General features: G+C 43.2%; 1 protein-coding gene across 2 annotated transcripts; it reads right to left on the reverse strand.

Annotated features, from left to right (window-relative positions):
* Positions 1-1,379: 1,379 nt before the first annotated feature.
* On the reverse strand, positions 1,380-19,716 carry LOC132568850 (glutathione S-transferase A4-like). Of its 2 annotated transcripts, XM_060235046.1 has the most exons (8): positions 19,688-19,713; positions 17,330-17,389; positions 12,775-12,884; positions 12,555-12,606; positions 10,021-10,153; positions 6,537-6,678; positions 5,627-5,758; positions 1,380-1,754 (listed from the first exon to the last, which is right to left on the reverse strand). In XM_060235046.1, exons 3-8 carry the CDS (start codon positions 12,859-12,861, stop codon positions 1,629-1,631), a joined length of 672 nt encoding a protein of 223 aa, XP_060091029.1. In that variant the 5' UTR covers positions 12,862-12,884; positions 17,330-17,389; positions 19,688-19,713; the 3' UTR covers positions 1,380-1,628. The 2 variants fall into 2 exon arrangements, with proteins under 2 accessions (XP_060091029.1, XP_060091020.1); XM_060235037.1 differs by lacking the exon at positions 17,330-17,389 and having other exon boundaries at positions 19,688-19,716.
* Between the last annotated feature and the right edge of the window lie 3,141 nt (positions 19,717-22,857).

The following is a 22,857-nucleotide window of genomic DNA, read 5'->3' on the forward strand; positions in this document are numbered from 1 at the left end:
GTTGGCTGGATCCAACACATTGCTCAACTTACTGCACACAGAATGTCCTTCGGTTCACAGGCTCTCAGAGCACAGGGATGAAATCTTTGACAGCTGCTGCCCTGAGCAGCAATAATAGCTAAACTGTCTCAACTCAGTATGAGGCTATTGCATAATTTTGTGTTGTATAGACAGTTCTGATGCAAGCTTGTATGATGAGAGAATGCACACTGGGCAAGAGGATGGGTGTTCTGAGAAACTTGCTGAGTGAAGCTGCACTTTCTGCCAGTTCATGATAGCTCAGGAGGACTATGGAATCATTTTGAACTGATAACCAGAGCCATCTAGAGTAAATTCATAGGGCCTGAAGACTGGGTTAATCTACAATCCTGTAAATAGAGCACACGCCTTTTTATGCAGCTCAGTAGGGAAAAGTGAATGTAGATACTGTTTCCACCCATTCCTGCCCTGCTTGTTGCTGCTGCTATGGTGTGGGTATTCTTCACACAGCTTCTTGATGAAGCAGCCAGAGTGATTCAGATGTGCACGTTAACCGAGGGGGGTGGGCTTTGGCAAAACACTTAGATTACATGTGGTATGTTCCAACTCAACCCTGACCTGGATGGCCCAGGCTAGCCAGATCTCGTCAGATTTTGGAAGCTAAGTAGGGTCAGCCCTACTAGTATTTGGATGGGAGGCCTCCAGCAAATACCAGAGTTGTGACACGGAAGCAGGCAATGGATAACCACCTCTGAACGTCTCTTGCCTTGAAAAACCCTTCAGTCTGCAGTGATTTGATGGCACTTTCCACAGCATGTTCTAGCTCCACACTCTGTCGGCTCAAAGTCACAAATGCATGTTAATTGTGACTTCTAATAGTAATCATGCCGTGTGTATTAGCATTGCTTTCACAGTTGCTAAATGCTGCCAGAATCCTCTAGCCACCCAGGCAATAGTCTACATTATCTCATATTTTCAAATAAGATCTGTGGCTCAGGAGCAGAGCATCTGCTTGGCATCTGGAAGGCCCCAGCATCTCCAGTTAGAAGGACCAGGCAGCAGGTGATAGGAAAGGTTGACTTATAAAATTTTATTTTGTTGGTCTTCTTGTTTTATGTTTTAATATTTCTTTTCCAAAATAAAATCTGCAATGCAACCCTGAAGAGAATTGCACTCTTTCAAACCAATGGATTTGGGTGCAGCTCTGTTTAGGATGATACTGTTGCATCCCAAATCTGACCCTGGTGTAATTTGCCCCTCTTGAGGGTATGACCTCCCTGCCAGCTTTTGTGTGCTCACTGGTGGTATGTTAGTTCAGTCAATGGTATTCAGCCATGCATCCAAAGACAAAGTTATAATCCATTTTTGGATGAGAAATAATTCCCACTGGACATGAAGTGTAGCAGAAAAAAATATATTTAATATTTTCAAGAATGGATAAACATTCTCTTACATTATATTGAATATTTTCAAGCAAATAACTGAACGCCCTGTAAAGCAAGCTACACTCCAAGAAACAACGGTTACTCAACATTCTACATTCCCACTTAGTGCTTTTAATCATGCAGGTGATCATTTCATTTAACTGCCTTCTAATTTTCAGCATTCTCAGGCACGCTGACAGGCATTCTTGATGCTTGATGCAATTCTTAGTTCAGGGCGAGAATCTTCTTCACTTTGGCTACATAGGGCTCATCGGGGGGTGGTTTCCTTGGGCTCCCAGGCTGTAGGAACTTCTTAATGGTAGGAATGTTGCATGCTCTTGCTTTGAAAGCCTAAAGCAAAGATTTAAAAAGGAAGCTAAAACAAAGTTATACTAACAAAACTGCTTCTGCAGTCTGTACAAAACCCTTTTAAAGACTCATTTTTAAAGCATATTCTATTTAACTTCAGCAACTCTTCCAAAGTAAGTCAGCCATCACAAGCAGAAACTTCTTGTTATATAAACAAAGAACGGAGTTGGATGTTGTCTGTGGGTAGCATAGCTACTGCTTTGGTTCCATACTGCAGTGTGAGCATCTCACAATGCAATCCAAAGCACCGTTATACCATTCTAAGCTCCCTGAAATCCATGAGTTTTGAAGTGTCCAACTCTGTTTAGGATTGTACTGTGAGGTGGGATTGACAGATCATGTAGGACAGGCGTGTTGAACTCGTTTGTTATGAGGGCCGAATCTGAAATAAATGAGACCTTGTTTGGCCGGGCCATGTGTGTACCTATTTAAGATTAAGTAGCAGAGATATAAACTTTTTAAAGGACATAGACAAACAGGACTAAATTTTTTAAAACTTAAAACATGCTGAAAACATTAGCACTTGCTGGTCTTAAAGGTGCTTTCTTTGTAATTCTCCCATGGGATCCAGGGAACTGGGCAAAGGAAGCTCTAGCTCTTTCCCTCCCTCCCTAGGGGACCAGGAGGCGGAGGGTTCTCAAACAATGGAGAAAATCGAGGTTTTACTCTATAGCTCCTGTGATATTGAGCAAGCCTTGCAAAGCAAGTTGAGATGCAGAAGGAAGCAAGAGAGAGAGAGAAGCAAGCAGACAAGAGCCAGTTGCTCAGGGGCCTGATAGGAGCCCTTCGGGGGCCTGATTTGGCCCCTGGGCCGCATGTTTAACACCCCAGATAGGATATTACCATATCAGTACTGCATCTTCCCAACTGTTAGAACTGAATGTCCTGCAATATGATTGGGCCTGCAAGAATCAGCTATGACTAACTTTCCCGCTTTACACATTCTTCAGTACATGTTCTCACTGTCCATTTCTCTACAGTTGCTCCCTAGCTGTTGAGCAATGTGTATAAGCCCTTCCCCATTTCGGCTGTTCCCAATAGCATACTTATTATCCCAACTGCTGCCTGAACCAAGAGGAAAGGCTGGGTATGTAACTATTTTAATTAAGAAATAAATAATAACAAGAACTCAAATAGGGTACTTCCCAAAGGGTTTGGCATCACTGGACTGGTGTGGAATGTGGACTGGTGTGTGGAATGTGGAATCTGGATTGTGTCCATAAGTTTTAAGGAAGAATTCCCCAAATATGTGCTAATAAAATGGTGTCAATTTGTCTCATGGTTGCAGTGTTCCCACACAATCAGTATGAATCGCTCCTGACTTCTGCCTTAGCCCTAAACACAACTGTCTGAAATGAATTTGGGCTGCCACCTCCATTCTAGAGAGAAGTTTTTTGTCCCTGTAACAGCTGCATGACAGTGACCAGCGTCAACAGGTACAAATGTTCTTGTCAACTACAGTGCTGGGGGAAAACAGCTTTATCTGTCATATGAGAGCCTTCATTGCAACAAAGAAGAGACTAGAAGTCAGTCACAATTCATGCCAAATCGTAGGTTGCACAAACTGTAATTTATGGATGAGACCACAGTTTGCCTTCTAAATATTCACACAATCCATGGATCACATTCTAAGTTTTAACACTTGTCTCCCCCAAGAATCCCTGGATGGTTTCTGTAAAAGCACTGCTTTTTGCTTGCACTACTGCTGGCAAAGTGTTCCTTTGTGTGCTGGCCTGTCATTGGAGTAGCAGCAGAAGGCACACCTCTTTGGAGACATTTATGTTTATCTTGGCTGTGGAAATCACACAGGGCATTTCGTCCTTTCCTTGCAGCCTCTGCCGTAGACTTCCTCACCAATGCATTAATTCTCACTCTCCCTGCTTCCCCCATCACTGCCCGATTCCCATCCCATTCATGTTCTTGATTTTCTGTGGGCTGAATTCAGTCAGGAAAGGATGAACTATGTTCATTTCAGTTGGGACATAATAGAAAACCTGAGCTGGTGCAAACCAGTTTCAAACGACAATTGATTGACAGCTAATGGCAAACCTCATCAAAAGAGTAGTGACAAAGATGCATACAGTAGCCATATGAGGAAAGACTGTATCTGTGAAGATGGGAAACTGGAATCCAGGGAACATGTTTTGTTTGAGTGAAGGCTTTACCAAAGTATTAGAGCCACCTATGTAACTCCAATCTGTAATTACTTTCCAGGGGGAAATATCACATTTTATTTAGATAAGCTTCTAGCTGATAGGAACAAAAAAATTACCTTAAATGTGGCAATATTGGCTATGCAAGCTATAAGATCCCAGAAGCAAATCGCTGAAGGAAGGACTTAACTGGTTTATTAACCTTGAGACTTGAAAATCTGGAACACGATATTTATCTGAGGTTGGTTTTATACTTAGATGTTCTATTCTGAATGTATGTTTTTATCTAGAATGTACATTTTATCTGATTGGCCCTTGACTGTATTAAACTATACTACAAGATAGGGTTGTTTTTTTAAATTATGCTGTTCAGTTTATGTACCTACCATAACACGAAGCTGCACGAAATCTTTTAAGATTCAAGGGTTTTAAACCCTGAGCTAATCAAACTATTATTGAATTCAGAATGTAGCAGCCAGTCACCTCTGTGCTGAACATGATGAATTTTGAATCAGATGCCCCTGCTGCTTCTCTATGCTCCCTTCTTGCCCCAAACCCTGGTTCTGATGCTGAGGCCTGCTCTCTACCTGATGTGCATGAAACCTGCTTCAAGCTGATGCAAGAAATCTTCAACCCGCAAAAGACAAAGGCAGAGGTTGAGCAGAAGACAAGAGATACACCCAGTTCAGTCAAACTAGTTGGAAGAGATTAGGCAACATCCAGAAAGATCTGAAGAAAAGCAAGAGACGAAGCCTTGACTGGAAACCAACACCTAGAAGTGATCAGATTACAATCAATGATTTCTAGTAAATTACATCAGTGTAACTTTTGCCACAAAATATCCCCTCCCCTGGCACCATTATTCTCCTACAGAAACACCCAGTTTATAGGCAAAGCCACCTTCAGGTTTGGTACTGTTTGAAGTCAGCTCTGGATCATTGTCACAGTTGTCACTATCAGGGCTTTTTTGTAGCAGGAACAAAACTCCTTTGCATATTAGGCCACACACCCTTGATGTAGCCAATATTCCTGGATTTTACAGTAAGCCCTGTACTAAGAGGATTGTATTAGGAGGATTGGCTACATAAGAGTGGTGTGACCTGATATGCAAATGAGTTCCTGCTACAAAAAAGGGCCTGGTCATTATTATTGTTGTTTTTTATTATAATTTGCTGTGATGCACAGTAGGCTGAGAAAGCACTACTTGTCTAAGGTCACTGACTGAGCTTCCACAGCAGAGTTGTGATTTGAATCTGGGTCTCACAGATCCTAGCTTGAAAGTCTAACCAGTACACCCCACTGGCTTTCATGCGGCGGTAGCTGTGAATAGCAGAGAGCAGCTCGTTTGCCACTGGTTGCTGCCAGTCCTGGCCCCAGTGAGCTCAAAGCCAAAAGCTCTTCACCATTTCTTTTACTGACAGAAACCAAGGCTTGATAGCTGGCAAAATTGTGGTTGCCTTTCAACCTCCACAATGACCACTGCAGAGGGCATTTGTCTCTTAAAGCTATTGGTGCTGCTTCTGTTATTTTGTGGGCGTTAATTTCCTTTTTTTTTTTTTAAGGTATCAGATTTTTCTGCAGACTTGGGATTTTTCCTCAGGTCTGTAGAAAGATCTGTCTTGTTTGTTCATGGCTCCAGTCTCCAGATTTAAATATCCACAGATTTGACTATGTTGAGAATTAGATATATTGATTGATTACCTGTAGTTGAGGGAACTGTGCAAGAATGTCACATTTGAGCTCTTCTAACATCAAAATTATTTCAATCAGTTGTACATCTGCCCAGCTAAAGCAATTACCAACAAGAAATTCTTGCCCATGCTGTTTAAATGCCTAGAAAAGGAGAAAATATGTCATTAGTTTAGGTGAAAAGCAAGCTGGTTAAATAACACCATTGCAACTCTAGGACAAGCTTCAGATGTCATATGTGCCACAGCCATCTATGCAGTGTCCTTGAGTGGCTTATATTTATGTAGTGCTGTTTCTCACCAAGAGTGTCTTGAAGGCAAAGGTTATGGAGCTCATTCATGAAGAGGAAATGATGGGTGGATCCACACATTACTGGATATTACATTTGAGTGGATAGGAAAATTCAGGCTGTGAATGGTTCTGATAGTGTAATTTCTCATAATATGTGGATTCTGTCTCCCTGTGCAGTCATTAAGCAACACTGACATTCTTTTGTCAAGACACTGGTCCCTTATTCACAGTGAGAAAGCCAATCAAACACATAAACTTTGGAGTCATATATTTATTTACTTCATTTATACCCTCCCTTTCTCTCCAGTGAGAACCTAAAGTGACTTACATCATTGTCTTCTCCTCCATCTTACTTTCAGAACCATCCTGTGAGGCAGGTTAGGCTGAGGGTGTGTGACTGTCACCCGGGAAGCTTCCATGGTTGAGAATGTTATTTTTACAGTTTTGTCCTGTCACATGGTCTGATTTCAGCTCAGCCTATCTTGTCTGACTTCTAGTGTGTACTGAAACAAACCCAGTGCTCAAAATGAACTAGCGCAAATATGCCTTCTGTGTTTCCGTTGCTGTTCTAGTGCCTCTGCCACTTGTCCAAAGTAATATGCAGTACATAGCAGGAATCACCATGACATACCTTTTCATAGACTGGAAGGTATCTAGTTGTCACCTTTTCAATGATGGAGGCACACTGAGCCTTTTTTTGTTCAGGTGGACAGAATGGATACATTAACATCATTGACGTAATATCCAGAGTGCCTTCTGCATACATGTCAATTCTGCAGACACAGGAGGTGGAGAACAAAGTCAAGCCAGCCATTTTCCATTGCAGTTTATTAAACAGTTTGTCTACTTAGCAGAATCACATTTTAGCATCTATTAAACAGTTTCTGTTAGAAGTCTAACAGTGCAGTCTTAAGCAAAGTTACACCCTTCAAAGTCCATTGAAATCAATGGGCTTAGTAGGGTATAACTCTGTTTAGGATTGCAGCATCAATTAATAACATGCAAGGAAACTACATTCCAGTACATTTTCCCCAAGACCTTAGAAGGAGGAAGAGAAGGAGAAGCAGAGGAGGAGATTGCCCTTCACTCATAGTCACAAAGTGGTTTACAATCTTCCCTTCCTCTCCCCACAACAAACACCTGTGAAGTAGGTGGGGTTCAGAGAGCTCTCAGAGAACCATGACTGACCCATTGCATGTGGAGGAGTGGGGAATCAAAACCAGTTCTCCCAGATTAAAGTCCATGCTCTCAACCACTACACCAAACTGGCTCTTGTTAGAACACCTGATTGATAAGCCTCTGGTTTTTTTAAAAAAATTATTTAGCATCTATTTTACCCCCAAAGGAATCAGGGCAGCATACTTTGACTAACATTTGCAAAAAAAAAATGTGGAAGAGACACATACAACATTCAGAAGCTACTCTTTCTAAGTGCTCCAGGGACTGATCCAGTTTGGAGGTGCAGCATAAGGAGAGGAGGGGCTTCAACCTGCCCTCCCCCACATTTCCCCCAAGCCTTATCAGCTGCCAGGGGAGGGGTTTGTTTTCTTCACTGTGGAGCTCCATGAGTGCTGACTGCAGCATGTGGTACCCCATAGCGGGACAAACAGAGATCCCTTTAGCTGCTTCAGCATGCAAAAACAGAACATGAGGGAAAGCTGAAGCCCTACCTCCCATGCCATGCTCCTGAGCCAAATTGGGCCCCAAAGTGCTTAGAAATGTTAGTTCCCTAATGTTAAGGGTGACCAGAAGTCAGGTCAGTTGTCTTCCTGCCCTAGTTGAGTCCAGAGAGAACATGAATAACTGCCCCAACATCACCCAGTATAAGTCCAAATCTCTATGCATTATATATCATACATAGGTATATTATTTATCATTACAGCCACAGCAGTGCTCAATGATTCATCATCCAATTTCCTTTCAATAGCCTGCACAAATGAATGAGTAACATTGCATAAAATCAGCTGCATGAGAATCTCAAGAAACAACCGTGTGCATTACAACCCTTATATAATTCTCCTTCTGGCAAGCTTGGCCTTGCTACTCTTTCCCCTAAGCCAGGGGTGGCCAACGGTAGCTCTCCAGATGTTTTTTGCCTACAACTCTCATCAGCCATGCTGGCTGGGGCTGATGGGAGTTGTAGGCAAAAAACATCTGGAGAGCTACCTTTGGCCACCCCTGCCCTAGGCTTTATCCCAAAGAAAAACACAATTGTGCTTTGGTGGCAGAAACTGCTGCTCACTGCTCCAACACTGCTGCTTCACTGCTGCTCCAACACCCCCTGACCTTTTTGAGCCTGTGAGCCCCTTTAAAATTTGGCACAGCTACAAAATGGCTATCACCAGGGCTTTTTTTTTTGTAGAAATAGCCCAGCAGGAACTGCATATTAGGTCGCACCCCCTGACATCACCATTGCTTCACATGGGGCTCTTTGTAGAAAATGCCCGGCTGGAACTCATTTGCATATTAGGCCACACCCCCTGACACCAAGCCGGCCGGAACTGTGTTCCTGTGCATTCCTGCTAAAAAAAAAGCCCTGGCTGCCACTGGAAGCGGAGCTACACACAAAGAGCAAGCCTATGTACAGGGAAATAAGGGACATTTTAAAAATGCATTGGGAAAGAGGAGTGAGAATTAAACTGACATTGGGTGGCAGCCAAACCCACCAAAACAAGGCTGCAAGTGATCACCACTCAGGACAGCAGTAGTGGCCCTGGTGCAGCAGTAGCCCTGAGAGTAGGCACAAGAACACCCAGTGTGTCCTCATGCTAGTTTTAGTGCTTTATCAAAGGACCTCTGGCAATGCAGCATACATATCACTGGATCTCAAGAACCCCAGCAAGGTTGAGCATGGCGGCAGCCGCCACAGGGCTCTTTTAGGTTGCCAAGTCCAATTCAAGAAATATCTGGGGACTTTGGGGGTGGAGCCAGGAGACTTTGGAGGTGGAGCCAGGAGACATTAGGGGTGGAGCCAAGATCAAGGCTGTGACAAGCATAATTGAACTCCAAACAGAGTTCTGGCCCTCACATTTAAAGGGGCGGCACACCTTTTAAATTCCTTCCTTCCCAAGGAAATAATGAAGGATAGGGGCACCTTCTTTTGGGGCTCATAGAATTGGACCCCCAGTTCCAATCTTTTTGAAACTTTGAAGGTATTTTGGGGAGAGGCACTAGATGCTATACTGTAAATTTGGTGCCTCTACCCCAAAAAACAGCCTCTCCAGAGCCCCAGATACCCGCGGATCAATTCTCCATGATTTTCTATGGGAATAAATCTCCATAGAGAATAATAGAGTTCCCAGCAGACATTTCCCTCCCCTCTCCCCCTCCCCCGCTTTCTGAGAACCCTGAAGCGGGGGGAGAGCCTCCAAACCAGGGGATCCCCTGCCCCCACCTGGGGATTGGCAACCCTAGGCTCCTTCCCTCAGTGCACACACATACCACTCGTTCACTGTTGCTCCACTCCTTTTGTGCTTCAGGAACGAGTGGCATGCATGGGTGAGCAGCGTGCATGTGTGCTGAGGCCGGAAGCCCTGCAGCAGCAGCCACCATGCTCTCTATTTCCCTTGCCAAAGAGGTGAGGGTGTGTGGGAGGGCTGAAACTGCCGCCCTCCCCCCAGGGCTGTGCTGCATGCAGCTGCCTACAGCTGCCTAATGGATGTGCCGGCTCTGGCCCAGCAGCACCTTTAAGACCAATAAACGTTTATTCCAGGTAAAACTTTTGTGTGCATGCACACTTCTTCAGATATAAGGGCCTAGCTACACATTATGATTTCCTTGCATCCTTCCTGAGCCCCATTGATCAGACACATCCTACAATTTCATGCTGAGAACTCTATTCCCCTGTGTGTGGCCCTACTGTGCTTCAAAACTGCTGTGCGCAGGGTGATGGGGCTTAAGCCTTTCTCTCCACACTGTTTTACTGACCTGGAATGACCTCTGGGAGCCACTTTTTGCCCTTTTGGAAAAATCTTTGTGTGCCTCATCAACACATGTGATGGGGCAAATAGAAGCTGCTTCACCTGCTTAATGCACATTGGGGAGCACATGTGAATGCTATAATGTTAATGGTTTTAAAGCTGCAAAGTATAGGAAGAGGAATCATGATACAATACTGTGCTCTTTCTTTCAGGTCTTTCCCATAGAGGTTGTATTTCCCTGCTAAATAGCTGAGAATGGCCTTTGTTTGGACCAGCTTCAGTCCGTCCATCTCCACTAAGGGGACTTGATCAAATAGCAAACAGCCATCTGTTGAAAAGAAAAGAAAAAAAACACTGATCAGTCCTGTACTGTGAAAAGATATTCTGTGGCATTCAGGAACTGCGATGAGATCTAATCCCAATTAAGGCATATTCAAGTGAGTGTGTGCTTCACTTTCTTGCAAAAACCAAAGAGCCAGGCTATATTTGACCAAATCTAATGTAATTATACACCTTATTATTATACTCCACCTTAAAAAGAATTTTGAGCTGTACATCTCATGCACTGACAATGCATCTGGCAAAGAAACAAATGTTCCCATGTCAAAGAATAAGACAGAAGTGTCCTCATTGCAGCACTTGACAGTACAATCCTAAGAACTCTTTCCTGGGAATAAGTCCCAGTGTAATGGACCTGAGGTGGATTCTGAATTGTCCTGTTTAAGATTGCTTTCTGAATTACAGGAATGCCAATAGCTTCCTGCCTCCTACCTCTCATGATAGGTCCTTCCGGCTGCCATTTTTGAAATCTCTAGGGAGGTATGATTGCAATTTTGGGCTGTATCAACAGAAGTATAGTGTCCAGATCATGTGAAATGATGGTATCGCTTTGCTCTGGTCTGGTCTGGTAAGACCTCACCTGGAGTATTGTGTTAAGTTTTGGGCACCACATTTTAAGAAAGATATAGACAAACTGGAACGGGTCCCGAGAAGGGCAACGAAGATGGTGAGGGGTCTGGAGACCAAGTCCTATGAAGAAAGGTTGAAGGAGCTGGACATGTTTAGCCTGGAGAGGAGGTGACTGAGAGGTGATAAGATCACCATCTTCAAGTACTTGAAGGGCTGTCATATAGAGGATGGTGTGGAATTGTTTTCTGTGGCCCAGAAGGTAGGACCAAAACCAATCGATTGAAATTAAATCAAAAGAGTTTCCGGCTCAACATCAGGAAGAACTTCCTGATCGTTAGAGCGGGTTCCTCAGTGGAACAGGCTTCCTCAGGAAGTGGTGGGCTCTCTTTCCTTGGAGGTTTTTAAACATAGGCTAGATGGCCATCTGACAGCAATGAAGATCCTGTGAATTTAGGGGGAAGTATTTGTGAGTTGTGCAGGGAGTTGGACTAGATCCCTTCCAACTCTATGATTCTATGATTGCCTTTATTCAAGGCTCACCCCAAAGCTTCCCACTTGAACTTCTCCATCATGTCATTCGGTAGCTATGTACCTAGCTGAGGAGGACAGTCTGGCCTAGTCAGCACTGCTTTGGTTTCTCTATTCAAGTTCATCCACATGACCACCTCAGGGACAGTCTTTTTAGCCAGCTGCCAACATCTGTGCTATGTAGTCTGGGGTGTTTTTCACATTGGGATGATAGACAAAGGTCCTGCCTCTTTCCATCAGTCACCAATCCCGTCTGCCATTTGATATCTGTGCAGAGCAGCTAATCAGGGCTGGCTGAAGACGGTAGACAGGAGTGGGGAGGGAGAGAGAAAATGCTATTAGACTGTCAGCTCTGATCAGATGGAGTCTGAACTTTCAGTGAGTGAGACTGCAGGGATCCTGTCTCTGTCTTGTGTGCAAGCAGGCTAAAACAGTGGCTTTGGGGATTGGGTTCACACTTACATAGAGGTAGGGTAAACCCCCTTTTCCAGGTGATGATATAGCTCAGGGTCTATTTCAGTCATCTTCACAGACCTTGCTTCAGGTGCCCCCCACCCCAGCTGTTGCTAGGCGTATGGCAACCTGAAAAAGTCTTCTTGGTCATGGCTCTAAAACTGTGGAGGTCCCTTCACAGGATGATTCATCTTTCTGCCTTGGTCATTGCCTTTTGCCAGTGCATAATTTTTTTTCTGTTTCATTTGATATCCCCCCAGTAAATGTCTGTTGTCCCTCCTCCATGGCTGTATTGTTGGTGTGCTTATATGTCTTATTGTTATTGTCATATGTGTGTAATGTGTGTGCTTTTGATGTTTTAATGCCTTGTTGTTCACCACTTTGGGGGCTCTATTTGGGCGGAAATGCAGCATATAAAATTTTTGTGGGAACACACACTAGCATAATGACTGCTTACACTGTGAGTATCCTACTTTGTGAGCTACTGGCATTAAAGTTGTCAGCTACTGCATAAATCAGTGTGCTCTGGGGCCATCCTTCCTGAGCTAAGACAAAAATATGTGAGCTGGAGGCTAAAAATCTGTGAGCTAGCTCATGCCAACTCAGCCTAGAGGGGACACTAACTGACAGTAATGATTTCAAAGTGTTAATGTCTAAATCAGGCTTATTATTACATAGTTTCTACAGAGACATCATGTTTCTAAGTTAATGCATTCCTGTGGGTGGACTGACCACTGGCTAAACTGAGTATGACCTAATATGACAGGGAACCATCCCTCTGCCTCCCCCCCTTCTCGCCCTGCACACACTTTGAGCACTACAGTGCTGATAAAGTTTACCTTTGATTAGCTTCAAATACTGTTCTCTTGTTTCCAAGAATTTTTCTTCAAACTGTACAAAAAAATTGTGAGAGAAATTATATATCCCCACATCTCATGTAGGTTCTTTTAACCGCTAAGTTTCTTGCATGTTTAAGAATGTGAGCGATGAAATGGGCCATCCACAGTTCACATTTCAGAGCAAACAAAAACACTGATTTCAATTTACCACACAACTAACCTCTACTCCAGATGCTGCCATCAGCCATCGAATTGATTCCATTCGCCCTCTTCCATTAAAGTAGGTAAGTTTGGGTTTCTCACACATTATGCTTCTGAGTTGATGATTTCCTGATTTGTATAATGCAAAGTGGGGAAGAGATTATCTTTAAATTTAATCTAAATTAGTATTTTTTTTAAAAAAAACAAAACAAAATATCAATAATGATGAAATGCTTCTTGCTGAGAGGAAGACTTTGACAGATTCCTCACTAGCAACCACTCCACCCCCAGGCTTGTGTTTTCCTTGGATCAAGCAATCCATTTCCTACCAGTTGCTGCACAGGCACATTTTGATCCTGCTGCTTCTTCTTCTTCTTCTTTTGAGATTTGAAAGCTGTGAAAGAAATTGGAGGGAGCTGCGAGTCAAAATGCAGTCATGTAGCAACTAGCGGGGAATTAATTGCTTGATCCGAGGAAAGCAGAAGCCCAGGGGCAGAGTAACAGCTAGTGAGGAACTGGTCTTTGATTAACAATTCTAACACACAAGATTGGGAAATGTTGAAAAAAACATTGTAGGATGTTCAAAAACGTCATTACAATAAACAATGAATGACTGAAAAGTTTTCTACAGGGGAAAAGTTAGAACTTGCAAGCCCAGCTCTGTCCCTTCCCCCACCCTTGCACTAGGCCATGTGCAACAGATCCTGCTGGGAAAGCAAGACTTATGTACTCCTCTGGCATTCCAGTCCTTTCCACTCAATGTATTTGGTCAATGAGAGTCTACATTATAGAAAAGTGTGGTGCCTGCATAGTAAACAGGTCAGGAACTGTGTGAAACGCCCTCAATTCATAGTGCTTTTAATGGAAATATCTGATACAAAGAGAGATTCTGGAGAGAAAAGAGCAGTACTTTGGGCGTTGCTGTGAAGAAAGTAAATAGAGTTTGGTTGGGTTACAGTTATTAGAGCTCAAAGGCTTGGTGAAATATAGACACTTAATCCAAAGCCTGCTGACATTACCCCACTAAGATTCTCATTGATCTTTAGAACACATGGATTAACTGTTGCTGTGCATTTAGTATTATTTTTGAACAGCAAACATACTACCTTTCAAAAGAACACTACCAGTTCTACATATCTGAATTGTTTATTGTAAGAACCGCCATCTATAAGACTATCTATAAGACTACCTAAACTGGCAGAACCAGCGCCATAACAGCTCAATCGCTGCCAGATACACTCATATATATCTAGGCTAACGAAAATCATGTATTTTAACTTAACTGACTGGTTTTTATGCTTAATTTTAATTGTTAAATTTAAAGTTTTATCATTTATGTTAATGTCTAAGTTGTTGTTAGCCGCCCTGAGCCGCCTAGGCGGGGAGGGCGGGATAGAAATAAAAGTTATTATTATTATTATTATTATTATTATTATTATTATTATTATTATTATTATTATTGTAAGGCTGAAATGAAATGGTAGGAAACGAACCAAACAATTTGCTGCAATTCAAAATGGATTAAAAGTAGGGTTGTCAGTCATGGCCATGGCCTGGTAGCCAGTGAAACAAAGACAGGGGGACACTGTCAGGGGTAGTGTGATCTCACTTCCAGGAGAAATTCAGAAGAGACATCTTACCTCTCTAGTGATCGCAAGAAATTCTGTGGTAAAATCTATGACATTATTCTGTATTTTCTCTGGAAGTGCTGTAGGCTTCCCAATCCCCAGGTCCCAGCGGGGTATCCCCCAGTTTTACAGGCTCCCCCCCCCCCCCGTCCCCAGCCAGCTGACCAGCGGGGAAGCCCCACCCCCACCATGCAGCTCTAGATCTCCGGCAGGTTTAGAAACTTGCAAACAGGTCCGTTTCAAACTGTGTGTGTGTGTCAGTGTGCCTTTAAAGTTGAGCAGGAAGTACTTCATGGGAAGGGTCAGCAATACAGTCCCTTGGTTTGTTTTGCTTTCTTTTCAGAGGAATTAAGTGTGTGTGTGTGTGTGTGTGAGAGAGAGAGAGAGAGAGAGAGAGGGAGAGGGCGAGGGCGAGGGAGAGGGAGAGGGAGAGAGCAGCGTAGCCCCTGTTCTTTTCAGATGTCGTTGTGGAGGAACCAACCGGTAAGTGTGTGTGAGAGAGAGGATTGCCAACCCCAGGTTTGGAGGCCCTTTACCCCCCCCCCTCCGCCTTAGGGTCATCAGAAAGTGGCGGGGGGGGGGAGGAAAATGTCTACTGGGCAATTATTCCCTATGGAGAACGATTCCCATAGGGAATAATGGGGAATTGATCCGCGGGTATCAGGGGCTCTGGGGGAGGGCTGTTTTTTTTTTATGTAGAGGCACCAAATTTTCAGTATAGCATCTAGTGCCTCTCCCCAAAATACCGCCAAGTTTCAAAATGATTGGACCAGGGGGTCCAATTCTATGAGCCCCAAAAGAAGGTGCCCCTATTCTTCATGATTTCCTATGGAAGGAAGGCATTTAAAAAGGTGTGCAGTCCCTTTAAATGTGATGGCCAGAACTCCCTTGGAGTTCAATTATGCTTGTCACACCCTTGCTCCCGGCTTCACCCCCAATGTCTCCTGGCTCCACCCACAAAGTTCCCAGATATTTCTTGAATTGGACTTGGCAGCCCTAAGTGATGTCATGCTCTTGGCCTAATGGCAGTTTTTCTTCCACCAGTATCCCAAGCAATAGTGTGAAATGGGAGCTGAGGGTGGAGGATTCTCTGCCCCCCACCAGCAGACGCTTGGCATCATTAATTAAGAAACCAAGAGTTCAAGTTCACATCTTGAAATTCTTCTCAATATTTGATGTTTCCATATTGGAACTGAAATCAATTAACATTCCTTAGGATCAAACAAGCACTGGTCATATGTAATTTCTGTTCTTAAAATTAGGAGCTTATATGTATTTTATAAACCCAGGGATGGAATACACCCCCCCCCCCAAGAAATTAATAATTTGGGGCCTGTTTTTTTTTTAAATTTGCACATGCTTTGGCACATAGGTGCTTAAATTTCTGAATGGGGAACAGGACCTAGAGGACATTTTGTTTCTACGCTTGCTGTATCTTTATTAAGAATATAACTACTAGTGCCTGCATTTAACAGCAAAACTTATTCATTTGTTTTTGAATTTGTCTCATTAAAATTGTTATTGTTAGTTTGCATTGCTCACAAGAGTAGGATTTAGAACAATTGGCATGCAATCCTGAGTCCACTCCTAAAACCACAGACAGAACTGATAAGGATGGAAACTGTGAGCCTCATGTGGCTGGAAACACACATTTCTAGCCCTTGTATCATGCAAATGTAGAACACGCACATATATTGGGGGGCCTTTGGTAATGGGAACTCTAAAGAAAGAGCACTTTGCATAAACAGACAGGTATAAGAACTCCAAACAGAATGAACTGCTGCGTATAGCTAATACTGCTCTAGTCAGAATCATTTGTAGTACCCCTCAGGTCACAAATACCAATCTGAGTCACCCATATCTCTAATGCTCCCCACACATGCATAAGCAAGGGAGGAGACTCACCTGCGTTGAACTCTGGTAAAAATATATAACTTCCTTACAACATGGGTCTGCATGCTGCAGTGTGTTGTTCAGCAGCCCTTCCTCCCTCATCAGTTGCTAGCCATGTTTTCCACTGAGGACATGATAAGAATACACAATGCAGAGAGGGATTTCCCACGCCCCCAAGATATACTGTTAGAAGGCACTGCCAGGTTGGTGTGTTGTCTTGCCAGTGTAACCCCACATGCAAATGGGGAAACATGAGAATAACCATATTTCAGGATGAACATCACCTACTCCACTCCAGTTGTTCATAAGCCCCTTTGCCTTGCAGGATCTGATCTCCAGGGAGCTCCCTAAACAGAAACTGCTTACATAGACTTTTCTATGCAATTTACTAGAAGAGGTGGGTGACTGGCACCATGTGCCAAGCTCTTGAGCCCATATGCTGGCTGTTAATTATGTCCAGCAGTAGCAAGGGCCAAACTAGACATTCACTTTTTAAAAGGGTTTTTTAAAGGTTCTCCAAACCCATCTTGAGCTCCCTGCAGCCACAAAGCAAATGTGGAATGGCTATTTAAAAATAAAGGAGAGACAATTTGGGCTTGGAATGCCACAGCACTTCCCCATTTTTACTGTGCCACATGTAGAGGATACTCCATGTGGAGCAGTAAAAAAATGGGGACATTATTCCCTCTCCAGCACTGATTCTGCATGAGAAAAGGGCTTGGAGAGAAAGGCAGTAGCCCTTCCTCCATCAGCGTGGCTGTGGGGAACCCAAGTTGGGTCTGGGGAACATCTAGTGTGGCCTCAAGTACCTTCCTTCCATGTGTCTTTCTTAGCTCATTGCATACCACTCTCCAGTGGGGTAGAGTCCCCATTTCGCAGTGCACTATCAACCATCTGTGGAGCCTACAACATAACCAACAGGTACAGAAACCAGCTGCTTAGCTGTTTGTCAACATTCTAGCCTGGTTCAAATGCTTGACTTGTTCGTTGTTATTATTTTCTTCCTACAAATTCTGTAACAGTTACACAGAAATAAAAAGATGAGCTACATACCTATAACAAGCCGATCCCCCCCACACACCTTTGTCTCTTGGGTGATTAAACAGTGGTGGCCTAGGAATGTCAAAACAGGAAATGGATGACACCAGTGCTTAGATTTTTAAACTAAGGACAATGGAGCCCCAACCACATACACATCATGCAAACGCCAAAAAGAAAATACCCATTAATTATAGCAATTCTCCATTGAGCTCCCAGCTTGTAAATACTAGGGTTTTGATACATGGTTGTGTGAAAATAAGTATTTGTTAAAGCCTGTTATGCAGCAACCTCACTCAAGAGTAATGGATCAGGGTAGTGCTTGGATTGGGGTATCTCTTTCAAGCCCTACATCTGATACCTTGATTTCTATCATAAAAGAAAGATGGGATATAAATACAATGAAAAATAATTTAAATAGTTGTAGGTTATCCTGCAGAAATGAGCAAGGTTGCTGAAATTCCTTTTTCCATATAACAGTTAAATATACTGGAGTTCTAGGCTTCTTGGCATAAATTTTCCAAATAAGTAAATAAATAGGTATCTGGTCATTCTAATCAGGATCCTGGGATTGACCTCAGCAGCTGCAGTTAACTGGGGTACATTCTGGGAGAGCATTTCTGTGACAGAAGCAAGTGAACTTAATTACCACTGATGCTGCTCCACCAATAGCGTTAACTCCTGAATTGCAAGGTATTTACAACTGTGTGAGACCACAAGTGAGTGGCTTTGGAAACATGAACACAGTTATGAAGGAGGGAACAGAGTTCCTCCTAGGTAGCATTTTGACTTGAATCTGTAGAAGTAAAAACTCATTGCAATGTACAGCGTTTATATGAAAACATGTGTGGACACAGAGCAATTCATTTGAAGCATTTTGCCTGCAATACCTATTTTGAGACCAGCATTCTAAAGTTACCAGAGGTCTTTGGAAATACTTTTGTATTTCAGCACATGGGACACATCAAGACAGTAAAGAGGTAGAGTTATTCGTTGCCACAACTTTTAAATATATGTTATGTGCACAGGTCATTTAGCTGTTCTTTTTTTCTTTAAGAAACCCAAGGATCTGTCCTTTTGACATGCAAGCTTAATACAGAAACCCATTTTCTAATGGCAGTAAAACCTACAGGAAGACCCTAAGGAAGAGTGATGGTGTCTAAAATTGGGAAGAATGGTCAATGATAGTTCCTCCTGCCTTTTCCATGTGTCCACTTCCATCATGAACACATGAAGCTGCCTTATACGGAGTCATACCACAGGAACCTCAAGGTCATTATTGCTTACTCAGAGTGGCAGCAGCTCTCCAAGGTTGCAGGTAGAGGTCTTTCACAATACCGGCCACCTGATCATTTTACTTGGGGATGCCAGGGAATGAAAACTTAAGTTGCTTGTCATTCTTTAAGTGCAAACAAACACTGCTCCCAGGGCTGTTGAGGCCTTGCTATGCACCATTAATGGTCTGTGTTCTCTGATATGTTATCACACTGGCTCATTCGCACATGCTCTATGTTTGTATCATAGGAGCACACATTGCACAGCAAAAAGGCATACTAAGTGTTTTTAAACAACAGCCCAAAAACACTGAGGGAAGTGGTTTAGCCAGCCTTACAGAGCTGTGGTGAGGATTAAGTGTGTGTGGGAACCGTTTTGAACGCTGAAGGATTAGATAAACATTCCATGTTAATACTGTCTTCCCCCTTAATTCATCTTTGCATGAGTCATATCAGCATGTCAGGTGGTGTTGCACACATAAGCAGATCAAAAACTTCAGGGTCATTTTTGTAGATTTTTTTTAAAAAAATAGCTGGTGCATATGGAATAGTTTGAGGAGAGAATGTTAAATATCCTGAACCCTCTGCAGTTGTAGTGCCTTCCCACCAACTTTTTATAGCAATTAATTTCTTTTGTTCAAAAAGAAAGTCACTTCCAGAGGAATATAATATGTAAGGAACCCCACACTCACAGAGGAGAAGAGAGGATTTCACAGCAGGAGAGACAGTTCTTGCTTGACTTTGATCAGATGTGGCAGTTCAACATCCAGGCATGCCCATTTTGCTGTTGTCTTTCATCTAACCAAAATTCAAACTCCTCTTCTTCCCCCTCCCCACATTTTGTACTTTCACTCATTGCCCTTCCTAATCTACAATATGCTTCTTTAGTAGATTCAAGTGTAATCGTTTCTTTCCCAGCTCATTCACATCAAGGGTCTGCAAACAAAGGTAAAGCTTGCAGGCTTAATACAAGCATTTCAATACATACAATATATGACCACCTACACATCTGCTCATCCCTATAAGCAGTGAATTTAAAGCATCCTGAGGCTGAATTTAAAGCACCCAAATAGCTGAGGTCCCCTTGTTCCACACTAACCTTCTTCAATGTCTGAGGTGGTTTCCTTTCCCACTGAGAGACTGTGCCTTCAGGTTTTATGAAGAAGCACCACAGAAGCACCACCTACTCTGGGGAAGTCTCCTCCTCCTATCTCCAAATTCAGAGTTGCATAAGTAAAATTTTTAAAAATGCTGAATCTGCTAGTGAAACTGCTGGATCGACTGTGTTTTACAGAAGAACTAAATTTATCACAGTGTGCACTCAGACAGGAAAGAAAACTATCTTCACTGTTTTGCATTATGCAGACACACCCACCCACCCACTGCTGTGAATTCCACTGGTGTACCAAGTCTAATACGGCAAACCCCCAAAGGAATCTTGCTGCTCATCTAACAGACTGATTGGCACATAAGCTTTTCTGGGCTACAGCCCATTTAGTCAGTTACATTTCTAGTCCTAGAAAACTTATGCCACAGTTAATCTGTTTTCCTTTATGTATAAACAGAAGATGTTTCAGCACTGATCTGAATGTGCCAAATTACTGCAACCAGACATTGTTTTCACATGGATACGCAAAATGTAATGCATGTATAACTGGTTTCTATGTGGATTTCATGGGGCTAATTCAGAGACAGAACTTGCAAGACACATTGATTTACAATAAAAAGAATTCTTTAGCTCAAAACAGAACAATGCCACAAACCTGATACGGCTCACACATAATTACTGTAGCAGTGAAGAGGAAATGTAACCAGTAGTTTCTCCGAGTTCAATTAAACACCTGGTTCTTGCTTGCAACGTTTTGTTGTGAGTTGTCTTCACACTTTTCAAGTCCACCAAGATGCAGGATTCTTCTCAACCATTTCTTTTTCAAAAGGATTCGGCTCAAAAAAAAAAAACCCTTGGTGATGCAGTCAATAGACAGCAATCTTCAGCTTATACATGTAAGAGCCCAGAATTGTATTCATCTCCCCAGCAGACTCTCCCTGTCCTGCTAGTCTGCATTCACAGACTCTTCCTCTACTGTGCTGAACCAGTTCATGGGGTTTACATATGCATACCACGAAGTGGCAAAAGTGTGCAATATATAAGCCAGGGAGTTAGGTCTGACTACATCTTTCCACCATAGTTACTATATGCACATTAGAATTTCCTTCCTTCCTTCCTTCCTTCCTTCCTTCCTTCCTTCCTTCCTTCCTTCCTTCCTTCCTTCCTTCCTTCCTTCCTTCCTTCCTTCCTTCCTTCCTTCCCTTTCTCCCCAGGGAGGAGCCAGAATGGCTGATATCATTCTCCTCTTCTCCAGCAACAGGCCTGTGAGAGTGCATGAATGGCCCACAGTTGCCCAGCAAGATTCTATGGCAGAGAGGAGCTTAAACCTTAGCCTCCCATGTCCTAGTTGAACACTCTTAAGCTACCGTACCACAATGGCTGCAGGACCTCCCACAATATGGAATGATGGTGGCAGGCAAAATCCACATGCCGCCACAGCATGTATGAAACAGCCATAAGATTCTATTCACACAGCCACTGAAGGCAGAACTGGCTGCTTATTTTGCTTAAGGGGGAACAACTATGGTCGTTTTCGCACTCACCTTAATCAGCAGCGACGACCCTCTTCACCGCGCAGAATCTGCGCGGATTTCGCACTAATTGCCGCAGAGCACCCAGAAGAGCCGGAAAGTCCCGGCGCTTTTGCGGCGCAAACGGAAACTGGTTTTTGGCGGTTTCCGTTTCCGCCGCAAAAGCGCCGGGACTTTCCGGCTCTTCTGGGTGCTCCGCGGCAATTAGTGCGAAATCCGTGCAGATCCTGCGCGGTGAAGAGGGTCGTCGTTGCTGATTAAGGTGAGTGCGAAAACGACCTATGAGAACTTCACCCTGCATTACTTTTGAATGAAGCATTTAAGGCTTTAGGAAATGTAACCAGTAGTTTCTCCAAGTTCAATTAAACACCTGGTTTTTGCTTGCAAAGTTTTGTTGTGAGTTGTCTTCACACTTCTCAAGCCCACCAAGATGCAGGATTCTTCTCAACCATTTCTTTTTCAAAAGGATTCGGCTCAAAAAAAAAAACCCTTGGTGATGCAGTCAGACAACTATGAGAACTCCACCCTGCATTACTTTTGAATGAAGCATTTAAGACTTTAGGAAGTTTGCCTTTGTGTGGCCTTTTCATTCAACACAGGCAATTTGTGATTTAGGTTAAAGAGGGCAAGGGGGAGCCATGCTCATTTAGAAAACCTATCACACCCTTCTCCTAAATTTCCAGTTTCCATTTATTAAAAAGCAAATCCTCCTTTCTTACAAGATAAAAGGGAGAATGTTCAATGTGTAACTCTGGCATAGGGAGAGCTTCAGGCCAGCTCTGGAGCACTCGTCCTGAGAAACCCCTAAAAGGCCAAGTACATTTTCACTGGTCTGTTCCATAGATTTTACTCTGGAACTTTTAAATTCTTATTGCTTGTTTCCTTTATTCTTTAATGGGCAGAAAATATACTGGTTTGGGGTTGTCTCTTCTGTTTTCAGTAGGGAATTTGCGACAGCAGTACCTAGGCCGGGGGAGGGGAGGTGCAGCGCAGAAAAGCAAATTCCCAGTTTCATGCAGCCTGGCATTTGATGTTAATCATTATTTGCAAGCCACCTTTTTGCAACTTAACTGTGTGAAAGAATGTATTCCTCTGAGGATGCACAGAATATGTTTTACCCACTAATTAAATGCCACAGTCCAAAAAATCTGAGTCATTCACTTTACTCTTCCACCCAGCTATGTTCCAGGAGACAATGTGGATATTCCTTGTGGCTTCCCTAGCTGGTAGTCAATCAGTAATGGATATCCTTTCTAGCACCCTGGCGTCATCAGTGAAAATACAGCCATTATGTTGGGGTGCCCTTGAGCCATTTAGAGAGGGTTCCATAGACAGATCAATTAAATCAGCCGATGGGGGACAAGGGGACAGGGGGTTGCCTGCAGGATCCAGGTTGATTGAGGGAACTGATTTCTCCAGCTCTAAAGACCTTTGCAGCAGCCGCTTAGTACATTCAAATCTTACAAGGATTGCCTGTTGATCTTTTGCTGGAAGACTCCCAAATGACTGCAGAAGGTCATCTTCTATTGAAACATTAAGGGGACTATGCATCACATCCATAGAGGGCTGCACTGATGACTCATTATCCAGCTCAGGGTTTGATTGGGACTGACCAGATCGGGATACCTT

The sequence above is a fragment of the Heteronotia binoei genome, chromosome 1 (assembly GCF_032191835.1).
Source record: "Heteronotia binoei isolate CCM8104 ecotype False Entrance Well chromosome 1, APGP_CSIRO_Hbin_v1, whole genome shotgun sequence".
Lineage (NCBI taxonomy): Eukaryota > Metazoa > Chordata > Lepidosauria > Squamata > Gekkonidae > Heteronotia > Heteronotia binoei.